The 18,562-nt window shown below is 40.6% G+C and overlaps 2 protein-coding genes across 2 annotated transcripts in view; both read left to right on the top strand.

The window, feature by feature from the left end:
• Positions 1-5,502: 5,502 nt before the first annotated feature.
• LOC119916067 (charged multivesicular body protein 6-like) lies at positions 5,503-11,099 on the top strand. Its single transcript, XM_038735937.1, has 8 exons — positions 5,503-5,869; positions 6,537-6,646; positions 7,067-7,154; positions 7,239-7,325; positions 7,414-7,479; positions 7,671-7,751; positions 7,910-7,982; positions 9,291-11,099. The coding sequence occupies exons 1-8, from the start codon at positions 5,807-5,809 to the stop codon at positions 9,338-9,340; spliced, it is 618 nt and encodes a 205-aa protein (XP_038591865.1). The 5' UTR covers positions 5,503-5,806; the 3' UTR covers positions 9,341-11,099.
• A 3,826-nt stretch (positions 11,100-14,925) lies between these two features.
• Positions 14,926-18,562, top strand: part of LOC119915519 (brain-specific angiogenesis inhibitor 1-associated protein 2-like) — an 86,951-nt gene continuing 83,314 nt past the window's right edge. Inside the window, exon 1 of the mRNA XM_038735076.1 lies at positions 14,926-15,181. Within this exon, the coding sequence (XP_038591004.1) occupies positions 15,107-15,181 (75 nt within the window). The 5' untranslated portion in view covers positions 14,926-15,106. The remainder of the gene's footprint in view (positions 15,182-18,562) is intronic.

Here is an 18,562-nt window from a genome sequence, read left to right as displayed (position 1 = left end):
AGTGTCAGTAGCATGTGCATTAACAGTTTGCATAATAGTTCTATAATTGATGCGGGGCAGCGGGATGAGGAAATGTCTGAATTTGAGTCTTTACAAAGACACCAACGTCACAAACAAGTGTTTTATTTTCCTCTGAAGGCTGAACACCCGTGTCCCTTCTCCTCGTTTTACACCAGCATGCACATCTTCACATCCAGACCACCATTCACGTTCTCCAGGACCGAGTGTTTCAGCATGCACGCTCACGAGGAGGCCGATTTTATTGACATGTGGCAGCCGGATGTTGGGACGAGGGTTTTTGGATAGATGATTTGTGGCCTTCCTTTGCAGGTTTAGCTTTTAGCTGTAGTGTAGATTATATGCACACCAGTACATGTAGCACGCTGCCCTCGCCAGACGTTAGCCAGGGCCGACGACCTCAGACGTGGACAGGTGAAGCTCGAGGTTGTTTTCAGATCCAGACGGAAGGATTTTTGATAACAGATATCTGAATGTACGTTTGGCCTCCGATGAGACGGAGGGTCTGTAACTCAGCAGTGACCGCTCTGTTGAGCTCCTGTCGTCACTCTGTTTCACTTTGGTGCCACTTTTAATCACGCAGCTGTGTTTTGTTAACTCTATCTAGCCTGTTTGGTGTGCGTGTGTGTGCGTGTTTATAGTGCTGTATATACTTTTGTGTAGCTGCGACTATGTCTGCATAATCTAGTATTTGTTCAAACAGGTGGGTTTTTGGTGCAATACCTATCAGCAAACCGATATATTGTAATTTTTTCTTGACATTCAGGTGAGAGGACGATACGGTTAAAGGGAATTTAAGACACTTTGTTGAACAGACTTGACAAATATGTGATCTGTTGGGTTGACTTTTATTTTTTAAATGATAACAAATTGACCAGCTTCCTCATCAGATCTTTTACTCGACTGTATGACTCTTTTGCGGAGGAAATGTTTGTTGCAGGTTGGTTGTGCAGGATTTAATTACAGTCGGGTTTGTTTGTTTTATATACCTCTTGCATACCTGTTTTTTTGGGAAGTTGGTCTATTTGTCATGGGAAGACGATTGTTTTAAAGACAGCCGTAGGTTTTTGATATGAATTATACAAACTTGTTTGAATAAAATATCCAACACGAATTCCTTTTGAGCTCCGTCACGTGTCTGACTCTCGGAGCGTTGGCACATTTGCCTTGTGGTGGTGAGTTTTTCTGTCTTGCACAACGCGTCTGGGATCATGTGTTTAAGCTGTAGCTTCCATTTATCTGTTAGAGGTTTTTATTTGCTTGTTTTAACTTCTGTGTCATCTTTAACTGAAGTTAAGAACTGATGTACAGAGGATTGTGAAGTGCTTCATGAATTGAGTACGAGGCCGATTGACTTCCCAAACATTCACTACACACATTAGACTGCTTTACACAAAAGATTCAATTACGCTTGTGAGAGGAAGTAATGCTTGGGTTTCCGTCCATGCACAATTGGGCGAATAACGTCCTTTTTAAATGTGAAAACTTCCTTTAAACCCTGTTTTTGTTTGTTTTTTGCACACATGTAGCCTGGTTCCCTTGAATAGTGAACAAAGTAAAACACTGGCTCTGCATTAAGCTTAACGTGTCGCGAGGGTGGATGGGATTTTGGGGTTTTCATGTAATATGTATGTCTTATGTTTGTTTTCCCAAGTGCAATGCAGGGTATTTGTTCACAAAAGAACTTGTTGTACTCCCAACAGTCATGTGTGTTCTGTGAGTTTGTCAGTTTCAGTAACATGTAGCCGCCCAAATGTCATCGGCTTTTCTTTGCGCTCCTCTTACCCCTGCCTCCAGAACAAAAAGCATCTCACCTAGTTAAAGAGAACCAACTCTTCCACTCGGTGGAAAGTGGAGCATTTAAGCAGATTGGCATCATTTGTGGAGCAGGTTTCATTTTATTTTCCCCGGTGGTGGTAAAATTGCACTATTTCTGGGAAATTTTATAACCTTTCTTTATATTATGCAATCTTTGTAAGATTATCTGTGCACTGATTTTATTTTTTAAAGAACGGTTTAATTGTGTGCTGTATTTTTCTTCCTGTATCGCCGCATGTCTGGATGGACACTTGTCATTAATGGACTCTATGGTCTCTACACGACCTTTTCATGAATAAATGTTAATTCAAATGATTGTTTCATCCTTTTTTTGATTGCCAGATACTGATCTGACTAACCTGAGTGCTGCTGGTGAGTTTGCATCCGTTAAACACAGACTGCTGGGCAAAAGTGATTTAACACCTTTTTATTTTGGCGTGTTTGGTTAAATCTGAAGCAATGTAATGCAACAAGGTGTAAGTTACCCACTATGACAAGTTTCCAACCTACCCGGGTTTTAATAAGGTTTGTAACCATGTTGCAGAAGTTTAAAATTGAACAAGTAAACTCAGTGCATTAAAATGCATACAGCAAAAAGAAACGAGTAAAGACGAATGTAATAAAGAAAATGCAACAGAAATTTTCACAAGTGAAAACAAGAATCACACAAAACATCACAGTTAACACAAAGGCCCTTTTGACTTAGCATAGCCTTGTAGGTCTTGACTAACGAACAATACATATAGCTTGGAACATGCTAACCTACCGTCAACGCTTTCTAACATTTCAGATTGTTATTATGAAAGTATAATAGATGTATGTTTCTGGTTTGATATTGATTGTTTTATTCATTTTATTTTATGAAGCATATTCTGTTATGGTTTTATTTTGAATGTCTTCACCGGAAGTGTTAATACACTATCATGTCTGCCTCTTGACGCTTGCAGAGTTGATGGTGGTCGTGAGTGTTTGGCGCCCTCTAGCGGCCGCAGTGCGTAGCTGCGTCTCCGGTATTTAAAAAAAATAAACTTTACGAACATCTTTAATTAACAGGCATCTTCAGTAATGTTAAATGAACCTAAAATTAAATCTGAGCAGCAAACAACAAAAAATAAATAATAATAACAACTAAATTTGAAGGGATTTAATTAAAATACAATGTTAGTAACTCTGAGTTTTAAGGCACGTCAAATCCCCATTTTGTGTTTACTACCTCCTTGCTTTGTGTTGTCCACATTGAAAAACCTTCATATTAACTTTTACTTTTACTAATATTACAGCCGGTTCAAGAAAGTGAGATCAATATGTTTTATATTTCTATACTATACAAACATTTGTAGTTCCACTTTATTTATTTTTAACTTGAAAACAATTGCTTCAGTACAACATACAGACAATCAGAATGGGTACAAAACATACAATGTTTATATTCTCCTGGTAAGGAAAAGACAAAGAATTCACAAAGATAAATAAATAAAAAAGAAAAAGAAATAAAAGATATGTGGGTTATATAAATATTATAAATATAAAAGTGAAGTGCATAATTTCACCATTTTGATAACCTCATCCCAAAACAAGAAAGCTATCGTTCCAATATACAATTTAATTTCTTTCTTAAATACAGTGAATATTGGTTTGGCATTAGTGAATTTTCATTTGCGACGCAAACTAATTTGTAGTCCACTTCATGTGCTTGTTGAGATAAAAGTATGAGTGTTTGCCGCCATCTAGTGGTCACAGCGGGGAACTACAACACACCAAGTTAAAAGCTCGCGTCAATGCAGGCATGACATCCTACTCCAACACTTCCGGTGAATACTTTCAAATTACAGTGACCAAACGGACACCATCTAAAACTAAAGAAACAATCACGAAATCATGATGTTTATTATTTTCTAATGGTGACAGTTAGGCGATAACTCTAAAGTGGGAAGAATACGTGTGTTAATAGTGATAATTATATATTTTAAAGCAGAGGATGAGGTTTTAGGGTTTTTACCTAACTAGCTAGCATTAGTGCTAACTAGCGTCTCTTCTCCTCCAGCACTGATTATTTAAAAGTATCAGTACGGGTGACATTATTAGAATGAGAAAACAATGAGGATTATTATTTCATTATTATTTCTTAGTATTAAATAACGTCAAAGCCACCGAAAGATAGATAGTTGACCTGAGTGTTTTATCACGAGTGTTTGCTGCCCCCCCGTGGTCACAGTGTAGAACTACAACACAATAAATCCGTAAAAATAGCGTCAATGCAGGCATGAGAGCATACTACCACTTCCGGTAATTACTTTCAAAATACAGAGACCCAACTAACAAATTTAACGTTAATTGACTTACTTTACGTAAGTGAGCACAATTACACAACAATAACAACTAATTATTGAGTATAATTGTTTTTAAAATGTGCATAAATACACAACACATTGTGATTTTAGAAAGTAGAAGTTTATCTGTCACATTAAAACAAGTTGTAAAGGGAAATTAAGTTTGTAACTCCCAGAAATACACTATATTCAGTTCATTTTTGTAATTTTCACGTGAGAGAATTAGCCACAATAAATGTAAATCAAAGCCCTCTAAACAATTAAACTCTCTTTCAGACAGACCACGTTTTCACTGCCTGTTGCTCTTATTTGAGGTTTTGTACAGGGATAAACGAGTTTTTGGCGACCTTGAACCCAGGTCATTGGAAAGTATGCAAATGATAGCACACTCACTCACTGGCTGTGTGATTTTTAGCATTTCTCAGGATGAACACCTCACTGGATTTGAACTACTAAATCAACATAGAAATAATTTGGCTGACATTGATGTCACACCCGATATTGGCTCAAGATTTACGTAAATTCTAGGACTCTTCTCTTGAGATTATACAGCTTCAGAGGTTGTTGACCTTCTTGTAAATGAAGGACTTCCTGACACTGAGTAATTGTGTTTCCACGATGAGGTAAAAAAATACTTTTCATATTTGTTTGTTATTTTTTAAATAAGTAAAACTGAGAAAAAGTTGTACTAAGTAGTGAGTAAGTACAGTAAAGTATATATATATAGTTACAATACTTTTACTGATAACTCTAAAGAATAATAACAATCAGTAAAATATCTGTACCAGTTAACAACAGTTGATCATTTTATTATCTATTTAATTGGTTCGTTTATGATTGCTTTAGTTTGGTCACTGTATTTCCAAGGTTGTTTTTTTTTTCCAAGTCCTTTTGTACAATACAAAATTGTACAAAATCTCGTAGGGAAATGATTTGACATTTTTCTATTCTTCTCAACCATACAAACATAGAACAGCAAGGCTCTAGTTTTCATAAATAAAATATTTACCAACATAGTAAGGTAAACTTAGAATATAAAAAACGTACTAAAGAAATTATATATAAGGCACATTATCTTCATTAACAGTCATTGTATCTTTGCTGTGTCACGTATTGTTTGTAATTTTGAGACTCTGTATTTTGAAGGTGCTCACCGGAAGTTCTAATATGTTGTTATTTCAGCACTGACTCAAGTTTGACAAATATTGCGCTGCAGTTCTCGTCTATGACCACAGGAGGGCAGTGATCACTCACAGTACAGTGAGTTTGTGCTTTATTTAAACATACTCGCATCTTTCATTTCACGCTTGAAGTCGACGGAACGAGGCCTCATTCATGGCGCGCACGTAATTTGAAAAATTATTTAATGAGGCTTATTTCTGCCATATGTTTCTTTTCTTTTTTTTAAAGTAGCTCTCTTCCAGATCTCGTTCCTCGCATTTTTTCCCTGCTCAGACACCGTCCTTCCTGATGTGGGTGTGGACCACTCTCACAGATGACTACACAAATAATGGAGGAGAAGCTACACTGCTAATCTGTTTTCTTTTTTTTACAAGTTAAAACAAAATACATAGTTTAATTGCGGATCCGGCTCACACTCTCTTCCTGGTTGCACCTTGTAGCTGGGATGCTTTGTCAGAATGGGAAATCTTTTTGGAAAAAAGAAACACAGCCGAGTGACAGAACAAGACAAGGCTGTTTTGGTGAGTGCTAACATTAGCTTAGCTAACTAAACAGTTAATAACGTTCTGTCATTTAACTGCAGCAACTTGCGCCAAACTGCTTTTAAAAATGTGGTAATTTAATAAGCTTTGCGTGTCAGTAATCGTACACACACAGCTTATACAACAAAACTTAATAATTTCAGCACTCTCTAAGATACTCTTAAATTCGGCATGAATGTATCTGAAATATATATATATATATATATATATATATATATATATAGTGTGTGTTTTTTGTTAACTTAAAATAATGAGATCTCTGATTCTGCCTTCAAATTAAGTTGCGATTGAGAAACTTAAACTATTATAAGTGATTTCTTAAAGCTGAGATTTTAACTACTTTAGCCGAAGTGCTGCTCAGATAAGTTTGTTGTATGCTGGTTTAATCCGAGGAGCCTAACACAAGTCTGTCCTTGCTATTTTAGTAAAATATCGTACGACCGGTTTGACTGCTGATATTCAGATTGCAGCTGCAGCAGCGTTTGACAGAGGAGGCTGTTCTTTCTGCACACTGTACTGACACTGACAGCTGTAATATCTAAACCCACTGAGAAGCTGCTTTAGGGTATTAATGCATTAATCTGAGTGTGAATGACATCCATGTGCCTATGCATTTTGTATTTATTCATCTGTTTTCTGGTTGCAGCAACTGAAACAGCAAAGAGATAAGCTGAGGCAGTATCAGAAGAGGATCAACCTGCGGATGGAGAAGGAGAGATTTTTAGCCAAGCAGCTGCTGAAAGATGGTAAAAAAGAGTGAGTATACGGATAAATTACAGTTCTGAGGAGTTTCAGTGTCGTGAATGAGTGGAAACAGATAACAGATAACTTCATCTGACCTGTTGTGTCCCTCCAGAAAAATTCATGTTCGGTTTTGGGGTGAGAAAAAACTTGCAGTGGAATTTACGTGAACATTTACACTACATTTGCTACTAAAATAATATGCTGCACGTTGTAAAATCTAAATACTGCTGCACACACAACACTGTAGCTTGAATGTAATTCGATGTGAGATTTGCTTTGTTATGTAGCTGATTTCTTTTTTTTCTGGGGAGTGTCTTCCAAAGTCAGCCAAAGTCAGCTTACCAAACCATTTATTTTACTTTACCACTCAGTCTCTGCTTTGCAGTGACTTTATGAGTGATTATAATTGTGCTATCTTTTGGATTCAAACAGTAAAGCACTCCTCCTGCTGAAAAAGAAGCGCTACCAGGATCAACTCCTAGACAAGACGGAGAACCAGATAGGCAACCTGGAGCGCATGGTGAGTGATGGGAGGATTTAACTGACGCGCAGCGAGTAGCAGCGGCGCTAAAGTAAGACCAACTCTTCTGTTTTCTTATTTCAGGTGCAAGACCTGGAGTTTGCCCAGATTGAAAGGAAAGTCATTGATGGGTTGAAAATTGGAAACGAATGTCTGAAGAAAATGCACGAGGTAGGCGAAGTGTCTCCGAAATGTCACGCCCTCTGCCTGCGTCTGTGCTTATTGATGAGCTCTGGTTGGCTGTTTTTTCCAACATTAGGTGATGTCCGTTGAAGAAGTCGAACGGATTATGGATGAAACCCAAGATGCAATTGAGTACCAAAGGGCAAGTTTCTCAATTTGTTTCTTTACCCTGAATTTACTTTCCAGATGTTCTGATAACAGATGCGGAGAAACTAAAATGAAAGTTAAAGTCAGTTTTCAGTAAATAAAATTTCAGGTCTCTGTCTAACTATCAAGTTAACAATATTATTAAATATAAGACCAGTTTACTGAGAGCTTGTGGTCTCTCTGCAGCAAATAGACGAGATGCTGGCTGGCTCCTTAACACAAGAAGATGAAGATGCTGTACTGGCTGAGCTGGAGGCCATAACTCAGGTGGGTGCAGTCAGTATCGCTGTCAAATCTGTTTACACTTCTTTGATCTTTGCCTATAAAATTCAGATCAGTGTACTTAAAACTGAAACTTTTAGCACACCGGTTCCCTGATCATGTGATGTCCCCGATCTGTCCTTTAAACTCTCTCTCTCTCTCAGGGAGACGTTGAGCTTCCTGAGGTTCCTGCAGAGGAGCTGCCGGAAGTCCCGGAGCCCACAGAGGAGAAACCAGGTTTGTTCACATGCTTTGTCTTAAATTCCCCTCTGACCTGGGCTGTGACGAGACACCGAACAGCCTCTTTGTGTTGCTCTGAGCTTCCTTCAGCTTTATGAATGCTGCCATTATAATCTGCACCTACAGGAACAACTGTGTGGGACGCATATCTTCCACTCGTGAAGCTTAGCCGCAGTTGTCGATATATATGGAAGCAAAGTCGGTTAAAACTTTTGACATTTTCAGGAAAACATAAGCGGAGTCAAATGCCTGTTTCTCGCAGGGATGTACTGATCCATCAGTTCATTATTGGTCCTTATATTGACCTTATAAGCAGAGTATTGGTTAGCCTTATTTAGTTCTCCTGGATGCTTCAGGATGTCGGAGATGGCGATATTAACTGTGTGTATTTGTATGCTGTTTGAAAGCACTTCAGATAAAGCATCCATCTCAGCTTTGTCTTATTCAAGTACGTTTTTGAGGCGGCGCATGGACATCATTTATTTTATTCCAGGTTTAACAAAGCTTGAGGGTTGGAGTTACGCCGTATGAACAACGAACTTTTGCCGAGCAGAGGATAAAAGAACGCTGCGATCCAGAGGAAGCGCGTAAAGTTTAGCAGGTCCATTGTTTCTGCAAACACGCTGGACGTAGCCTACCGAAACGATCGAAACCAACGTGGTTCAGAATGACCTCTGCACCGGTGTGGTCACTGTTGCTTTACCTGGTCCGTGCTTGTAAAATATCCACTGTGTCCGCGTCTTGTAACGAAACACCAGATAACATCTTTCTCTGCAAAATGCTAAAAATGGGTCACCAATGCACCTGGGCGTCCCGCCCTAGTAAAGACGATATGTGGGAGGTCAGTTTTGGCTTGTGGGGAAAAAGATGGATCTCCGCGGTGTTTGTGTTCGTTAGATGAAGAGCTGCAGAAGTGTGTAACGAAGCATCGCCTCTGGTCGCTGTTTCTGTCGGCAGCTCACTGCTGTTTGTGAATGTGTGTGTTGCATGTTATTTGACAGGATGAACGTCGTGTCTGCTGTCAGATTAAGATCTGTTTAACTGAAGTTGTGTTTTACAGTTGAAGCCTCACATTAACTTGCATACAAATGACTTCCATGCAGTGAGGAATGTGTGATGCAGATTATAAAGCGAGGAAACGATAGTGCCGCTATCTGATCTCTGCTTGGTATCAGGTAGCGGCATCTGCAGAGTAAAAGTCAGAGCATCTCAAGTTTCTTAGTAAATTTGCAGTTGTTATAATTTAGGAACAGGTTCTCTGTGCCCCCCATTCTTTTGTAAGTCCTGAATCTGTTTTTGTTTCAGAGAGGGATCGTCCCAGAAAGAAGCCAGAGCGAGAGCTGCTCGCTGCGTAGGAACGTGACTGACCTGCTGGACCTTCTCCACAACAACATTTAAGTCCTACTCAAACATAAAACCACACAAGCATTTGCTGGAGAACTCGCTTTCCTTCCGAGGCCTGCGATAAAGTGACAGCAGCCGCTCTCAGATGCTGGGCTGCCTCCATCCCACCCGGCCGCCGTTTGTCCTCCTCTGCTGCAGGTCGACACATGAAGGCAGGCGGGACAGGTTCACTGCAGTGCCCTCGATTCATTGGAGAAATGCTGATTTGACGTCAGATAATTGTGCCTAACCTTACTTTGATTTGTGTTCTTTGAAATAATTTTACATACATTGAGGGTTTAACTTAAATGCATGTGTATGTGTCACTCATTGTAATCCATCAACTCATCCTCATGGATGCATCTTCTCCTTAATGGATATGGTTTGTAATTAATACAGTCAATTCACTCGAATGACAAAAAGTCTTATTTATTATTTTATAAGTCTTATGTTTATTGCGTTTTTGTTTTTTATTTGTCCAGATTTTGAGACGTCCGTCTTGGAGATTTCTGCCTCCACATCAGGACAGTGGAGTTTAGTTTTCATGGAATTGAACATGACATTCAGAAAACTCAGCAGCAGCATCTCGTTCCTGAAAACAATGTCCAAATCAGACAGGATAACACCCAGGTCCTGCTGTGAGCAGTGTTTTTATTGGGACTAAGTTCTACCAAAGACTTACTCTGAGATTTTAAAATCCACCTGAAATGAAATAGCTTGTTGTCTCTGCTACATATCTGCTCTGTAAATCACACGTGCTGTGAATCACAAACCAAATAGGGAGAATTTTCTGTTTTATATTTTGTGGTTTCATCATGACGCCCCATTCTTAGTCTAAATAGACAGAGATTTTCATTTCTCCTTGCTTTAGTAATAAAAAAACCAATTCAAAATAAATTAAAAACACTGTCACTGTGTTTTAACTGCAGAAAGGAGTGACTAAACGGGATTTCACTTGGACTTAAATATCTGGGCGAATAAAACCAAAGCTGGATCCGTGTTGCCAGACCGCAGCAGGATCGAGTGATAAAATGTATTTCTTGTCATTTTAGTGAACTGACCCTTTAAGGCGGGCTCGACGAAAACATTACCCACGCCTCCGTGGTCTTTGGCATTATCTTCTCGCAGTACAGGCCTTGCCTGCCTCAGTCTCTGAGAGCTTTGCTTTCATATAAAGTATTTGACCCACCCTGGAACGTTTTCTCGAAACATTTGCATAAGCAGAATCTGTTTTGCAGAATATTCTCTCGGTCTGACCCCCTTTTTCAAGCAGCTTAACTAATCTAATTCTCTGCTCCCCTTGTGGATTAGTTCAGTGTCATTGGAGAAAGGGCTAATCATATCGTCTATGGGTTTACCTATGAAGCCCAGACAACGGTTAATCTCTTCAAGGGAATAACTTGACAGAACCTCGATGGGAGTATTATCAACACACGGGCCTGTAATTATTTTACTGTTAACAGATATATATGCTCTGATTTGCTTGTATAGATCTGTGTTAAATTGCAGCAAAAATGATGGCCTACATTCGTGAGGCTTAAGCTTGTGTATCTTTTGAAGAACTAATCTGTAAATCAGCTAATCTTGAAGACAGAAAACACTGATGACTAAGGCTGCAGACGTCATTTCATCTGCGCAGCATCAAACTGGTCTTAAAATTTGTTTTGGAAATTGTACCTCTCTCTCTCTGTGTACATCCTTTTTACAATAAAAGTGTTTTTTTTATCGTCACGCTTTCTGTTGCCTCACTGCAGGTCACAGTCTGATATCCAGTTTCATGAGTGAACACAAGGTGGCGACAGATATTTTCTGAAGCTGTCCGAGCAGGTGACCTGGGTTGATAAGTACTGCTCTGGAAGGCCTTGATACTGTGTTTTTGGTAGTGATAGTGCGTCTCTAGCTTTGTCTCTTTCTTATTTCAACATGACGGCACAAAGACAGCTCCGTAAAGAAATGTTTTTTTTCCCAGAGTCCTGAACCCCATCCAACACCTTGGGGATGAACCGGACACACCGACTGAGAGCCAGACCTGATCACCAATATCAATGTTGGACCTCACTGATGCTCTTGTGTGTGTGAACGGGAGCAAATCCCTGCAGCAGGTTCAACATGTGGTGGAGAGAGTGAAGCCTGTATAAAAATTCATTATGGTTTTATGAGCGTCCACTTTCTTTTGCGCCTCTTTAAAAGCTTAATTTTATTTACAAGGGGTAATATTGTTGTTCTAAAGGTGATCCAAGAATGAAAGCTACAGGTCAAAAGTGTCAGCCAGACCTTTGCACAACAAAAGAAAGACATTAAATGGTCCTATCTATAGCCTTTAAGTGTTTTCATTAAACAAAGCCTGTGTATCGACATTGTTCAGGCCTTTGGGGAGCCTGAAATAGCCTGAATTGATGTCTTTGTCAAGTTACTAAAACCCTCTTCACAACGATGTACAGTTTTTCAATGGGCTGGCTCCATTCTGCAGCCGACTGTGCACTACAAGCCCATCAGTGCTGTGTGGGAGTGGGCGACGCACACACAGGAACCTGAATGTCAGAGCGCAGCGCTGATGAATCACGGATCTGAAGCGGGGAGAAAAAGGCTGAGACAACAATGGTGAGTAGGATGTACATGAAGGGGAGATCAAATGCAGCTGAATGGATGCTGCAGGTATGTAGGTGTGTTTGTGTCCTGCCCACCCAGTCCTGCCTACCTGACTACACCTCCACCATGTGCTGAATATACACCCAGGCAGAAGTTGGCTGGTCAAAGTCCAAGTGTTCAGAAATTAATTGCAAGCCTTTCAGATCTAAAAATGTCTTGAAGTCTTGCATCAGGGGTTAAGGCTCTGACCTTCACCTGCTCTGTCTCTGGTTTGAAGCTCAACTTATGAGCATTCCAGGGACACCAAACATCAACAAAACACATGGCTGACCGTAACACGATCATGTTTGTTGTGTACGCACAAGTGAACACTCAGCAGCGCCCTTGGTGTTTATCAAAAACACTTAAATATAATATGTTACCTGTTAACAAGCTACATTGGTTCTAGGTAATCTGCAAATCTTAAGGTCATTTTTTTGGCAATTTGTTTGTGCAGAGATGCCTGTCAGAGATTTTTTTTACTATAAGCAGATACCTAATAACACGGGGACATCAATTAACATGCAGAACAGATTTAACTGAAGAATGTATTATTTTAATGGAAGTCCAAAGGACCCTTGTTGTAGGTCATTCTTCATCTTCCTTTCCCCACAATTCCTGTCATCTGAAAACTTTTACATGTCAAATAAAAGCCTAAATACTAACAAAATATTACCAAAAAAAGAATAGGCCTACAAAATATTATATAAAGGGAGTCTGAAGTAACTCTTTTTACAATCAGCACTGAAGCTCACTAATCAACATATTATATCTATTATTTTGTTTAAGTGTAAAAATGACAAGTTGTGGTTTTTCGGAGGGTTGTGTGCAGGACTCTTTCTTGGCCGGGTGCAGTGACTTCCAGGACAGCCAGGCAAACTGTTTCTTGTCTTTATGCTAAGCTAAGCTAACAGGCCACTCGCTGTAGCTTCTTATTCAAACACAAGAGCGGTATAAATCTTCTCATCTAACTATTGGCAAGACAGCTAATAAGCACATTTCCAAAAATCGAACCTGAAGTCCTCGTTGTTGTGGCTGAAATCTGAGTTGATTCCACAGTTTGAAGAACAGGCAAGCTGAAGATCAGTTTGTCGTGAAGATGTTAGTTTCCACACATTTCTGACACAATGTTCGTATTCAGAATCAAGTGCCAAGTCTTTGAGCACATGTCCAAGTCAAGTCACAAGTCTTTCAAGTAATTTGCAAGTCTTTAGGTCTCAAAATGATTTAGGCTACTTGAGCATGGAATATTTTTGTTTTCAAGTCTCAAGTCATGGCTAAAAGGGCCACGTCCAAATCTTAAGTCAGCAGCTCTGTGCTGCAAGTTCAAGTTCAGTCTGTAGTGAAAACTTGATTTTGATTAAATTTCTGGGGGTAAGTCTGAAGTATGGTAAAGAGTAAACGTGCCTGATTGATTTTCACTGACTGTCTGCAGTTTGGTCTCCACAGGATCTGCTTTAATCAGATGTGACAATCAAAACAAAATGAGTGTGTTCTACAGTGAGCTGAGGTTCCACTTTAATATCCTGGCTAGGAGCAGCCCTAAAATATCTCATCCACTTTATCTCACTAAGAAATGCGTTGCAGAATAGAAAAGGCGCGACTGTCCTCTTTCACGCTGGTCTTCTGGTGTCTTCATCTGTCTCTTTTTCATACATTCCCCGTTGAAAGGCCTTCAGATCGTGATGTCCTAAAATGTGTGGGATTCCCCAACCCACCATGCAAGGCTTTGAAATCCAAGAAAAAGCGGCTCCATCCCACTCAACCCAACCAGAGCCCACTCAGCCAAAAGGAGTGGAGCCGCACAAATATAGAGCAGTAAACACACGAGTGAACAAAGGTTTCTTATCTACAGATATATTACATGTTGCCATGTCAAAAAAAACAACCCTACATAATGTGGACAGTTTCTCAGCAACAGGATTTGTAAAAAAAATAAAATAAATAAATAATGTAATCTAAACCAGACATGTGCCTATAGGAATAAAATAAACAGTGGTTTGATGTTTGGATATAATCATATTGAATAAATGAGTTCTGTCCCAGTTCCTACACGGAGATCCTTGGTCAGGTCTTCTGAATGGTTGCAGCAGAGGCGGCTGCGTGGGCAGCGTGACACAGCGGAGGGGGCGTGGCTTGTCCAAGTGCTATGCTGCATTCACAGACTCCTCGTAAAGCGCCAAGATCACAGTGTTCCCCTTTCTGATGCTTTTGGTTAGGGTAAGTTACGGTTTATTGATAATAATAATAACAAGGCCACAGAAATCAAGGGGCTTCCCCCAAGCTACAGTCTCAGTGTTTGCACCATTAACCCCCCCCAAAAAATAACATTTCAATGTGATAGGGATCTTAAGTTGGGCCCTGCTGTATTACCTGATCTTAAGGCCCTGTCTCAAGGAGGGACTACGGGTGAAATTCCACTTTCAAGGCTTTCGTTATTAAAACATTTTGCTTGTAGGCCTATGTTGCAAATTGCAAAATCAAAGTGTGTTTAAATAAATCACATCACAGCAAACCTTTGGCCAGGTAGAAGCCTATCCTAACATAGAAAATCTGTAGCCTACATATTTTACAGTAAGCATGAGGAATGGGGGCTTAAAAGGGGCAGCAGCTTATTTTCACCATGCGTCCCTTTAGCAGCAGGTTTACTAAGGCCTGTATAGAGTCATATTCAAAGATACAGATGTCTGCTTTGAAATGTACAATTTTATCCTACGATTTATTTTAACGTGTGTTTTCCTTAGATAGGCAATGCTTTGTGTCCTCTTAAGTGAACCACACCGTTCAATGAACAAAACATGAACATTTTTGCATAATAATAGGTCCCAAATCTTCGGGCGCAGTTCAGTTGCTCTGTTTCCCACCGTCTGTGAAGGCAGCACCGCCCCTGTTGAAGTGAGTCCGCCTCTGCGCTCCAACCGACTGACTGGCTGCGTGGGGAGCCGGTGTGGGCGCAGCGGAGGACTTTCCTATAAAAGCTGGGATCCCACGGTCAGACGAGCTCGTCTCTCAGTCATCACAGACCGGAGCCGCGGATCCCCTGCGACCATCTGCGTTATTTCTCCCGTCACAGTTTGGACAACCCTCTCAGCCAAAGGAAATCCTAGTCTATGGTTCTGACCGAAGCTTCAACAAGGATGTCCCGGACCGACGAGGTGCACCGTATAACGGAGAATGTCTACAAGGTAAGACGCACGGCTTGGTAGTTTGTTAACGCTCCTCCTGCCGCGGAGAGACACCTGCTGCACCGATGGACGCTGATTAAAGGACGCTGACAGAGGACAGATCATGGATAACTTTGACTCAGTTCACTTGACTGGTGTCTTTGCTTGTGTCTGGCCACTTTGGTGACACACCTGCTTGTACTCTTATGGTGTGAAGTGAGTTAATGATAAATAGGCTACATGATCTCCAGTCACCAGGACAAACCAAGAAAGCATTAAGCATTTTCGTGTCTTTTCCACGAAAGGATGCTGGAAAACTTAAACCGGTCTGAGACTGCTTGTTAGTCTTATAGAGATTGATGTTATTATACAAAGGCAGCCGTTTTCATTAATGGCAAATAAATACCAAATTAGTTACAGCCTAAATCTTATTGAGAGATAATTAACTTGTAGGATGGAGATCCCAAAATGTGTCCACACTGGACCCAACCCATTGTTTTTGTAGTCTTTCTTGTGGATAATGACGCTATTTAGATTTCTTTGTCTGTTTTGATGATTCATTGATACCTTCATTGATAGTAACTCGTGATAAACCTGTATTCGTGAAAGTGAACTGTAACTTTGACCCTGTGCTTCTGCAGAAACCTCAAGTTCCCCCCCCAAAAAACATCTAAACACCAATTGCTCAATGTCTAATGTACTCTAGGAAATCTTGACATTGAATGGACCACCATGCTCTGGTTGAAAGCTGAGAGGCAAAAAGTGACAAACGCTCACGTCCTCTATTGTTATTTCCACAACAAAGCTCCTCTTCAGCAGAGGCAGGCGGCGGTGGTGTTGGAAGCTCTTCAGTTTCACTGCACTCAGGGCAGCTCTCCAGGTGAGGTAGATTTCAGCAGCAGAAGGGTTTTCCTTTATGTGAGGAAACTTGTCACTGGTCCACACTCCTGCAGAAACGCTCAGAGCCAGAGTGCCAATAAAGCTTTTTATACAGGGGAAGGTCATGCAGGAGGAGAAGGGCAGTGTGTTCTTACTGAGCCAAAGATGTATGGAGGGTGGGTCAGCGAGAGTTCATGGTTCCTTGTGAGGCATGATGTTGTAACTTGACATGAGAATTTAGGCTTCCAAGATTGTGGAAGATGCCTGAAAATACACACAAACACTCGTTCTTTTTCTGAAAAAGAAGATTCCTTTGGATCGTTAATGGCCGGAGCTTGAGAGAAGCCACAGAAAAGAGGATTTGGAGGAGGAAGAGAGGGTGGCGGTGCTGTGGCGTATAAGGAGGCAGTTTTTCATGAAAAGTAATACTGGATAGTCGATTTATATAGTTAGACAAATTATTAATAGATAAAAAGCGTAACTATTTGTTGCAGCTGCAATGTAAAAGAAAGAGGAGGCAAGGGGAAGAGAAGCTGTCGATCTTCGCGAGAGAACACTGCTAAAGGGTCGAGTACGAAAATGCCATCATGCAGAAATGCAGCTGTGGGGTTTCTTCCTGTCATCAGCAGGCTGCATCATTATGGAGTCAGCAGGAGTGAGGAGAAGCAGAGCGGCGCTGCCAGTTTGACCCGCTGCTGGGTGCTGATTTTAGGAGACTGATGCTCGCTGGTGTGGCAATGGGTGCTGCAGTGGTGGGGCCCTGGGGGGTCTTATATGAGCTGATCCGATGAGGGAGCTGAGCTTTGTGTGGGGATGTGTTTGGAGAAAAATCCAGGTCTTTATTAATTCATTACAGGTGTGGAAGATGAAGAGGCCCAGAGGTGCAAGCTCCCATGAGATGACACTCAAAGTCTCTTTCTTCTTTGAGAAGAGAGGGTGGAGTACGTCAGCAATTAAATCATGCAGCATCAATATTTGGATCATGAACATCAATTGCAGAGCATAAAATGTCATGCAGAAAGTACTCGAGTGCATACCTCTGCTAACATTGCTCAGTCCATATTTGGCTTTTATGCTAAAAACGTCTTCTGCATTAAGTCAAAACACACATACTGGGAGACAATCATGCTGACTTGATACTGGCATACGTTTTGGATACTTATTCTTAAATGCTGTCGGGAAAAATGGCAGGGTTTTAGGATGCGAGGATGACGCAAAATCATGAACACTCCAGTTATCATTTGAAACTATAATCTTGTTCTAGCCTACAGGTGAAATGCTATCTTAAGTGCAGGATGGTAATATTTGTCAATTTAAGTAAAATCAGCCATGCCTAGATGAATTTAGCAACCAGATGTTGAAACTATCAAAACATTTTTTTGCCTCTGAAAAAGGTTTAAGATTAAAAAAACCCGTAACTGGCATAGCCTATACTGCGATATTACTCTTGAACCAAAGGAATCCTGGAAAAAAATGTTTTGCTTTTGTCTCGGTCTTAATGAGTTGTGCGTCACAACATTAATTGTTTAATTGACCACATGGTAGTGGAGTCATTGGAGAATGTTTGTCTGGTGCTCTTGCAGGTTCTGATTGAAAGAGGTAGCCAAAAAGCTTAAACATGACGGCTTGTTTGATATTTGAGTAATTCTCCCCAACAGGTAACACCGAGCAAGATACTGTTGTGGTCAGCTGCTATAGGTGGTTACAAACTGGATTAAGTAGATCTGTTGATGTTGACCCCTCCCCTGGATGTAAAAAAAAAAAAAAAAAAGGTTTAGTTTTTCAGCAGCTCCGTATGCAGTTTGTTTGTCAGAGTATTGGCTGCCTGAATACAATAACTCAAACTCCACAACAGAGGACTGAAGCCTTAACCCAACTCCTCCGCTGCAGAAACAAGAGATGCTGAATGTAATTTTTGGATGACTCACACAGGCGGACGTGTGTGTGTCGGGGGGGCGGCAGTGTCTCACGACTGTATGTGTGTTTCGCCTGTGTGTCAGCAGCCATACTGTAGAGTGGCTGCAACTGTATCTGGCTCCGTTGTGATACATAATTTAACATCAGAAAATGCTAATTATGAACGGAATTCACCGTTTGGTGTGGACTGAAGCATCAAGTTAATTGTCCCTCTGGATTCAGTTCGTTGAAGTTTTAAATGCTGCATGGAGATGTGTTCGTCACCCAGTGACAATGTGGGTAAACTGTGTTTCCTCAGGTTGTTGTGGTTGCTGAACAATCACCATCTGTATGTTTGTTCAGGAGCCAAGCGTTGTAATCCCAACAGTGCTGCAGGCACCATTTGTTGAAAGAAGCTTGAGTGTCAGGGTGAGGCTGGTTTGAGATTGTGTACGAAGTGTTCAATAGAAGGAGTGTATTGTAGAGAGATTAGCTGGTCGATTGATTGATTACGTGCTTTCTTTGTACTGTGAAGGTGTTGGTGTTCTGCGTTTTATATACCAATCCTGTCGTCCATCTCTATAGAGTCCAGGACCAGATCAGGTTTGGTTAATATTGATAAAACAG

This window comes from Micropterus salmoides, unplaced genomic scaffold, assembly GCF_014851395.1.
Source record: "Micropterus salmoides isolate LMB-PRFRI ecotype aquatic unplaced genomic scaffold, ASM1485139v1 Ms_hic_scaffold_21, whole genome shotgun sequence".
Classification (NCBI taxonomy): Eukaryota; Metazoa; Chordata; class Actinopteri; order Centrarchiformes; family Centrarchidae; genus Micropterus; species Micropterus salmoides.
Note: the sequence above shows the minus strand (reverse complement) of the source record. Positions and strands in the feature narration are given on the sequence as shown.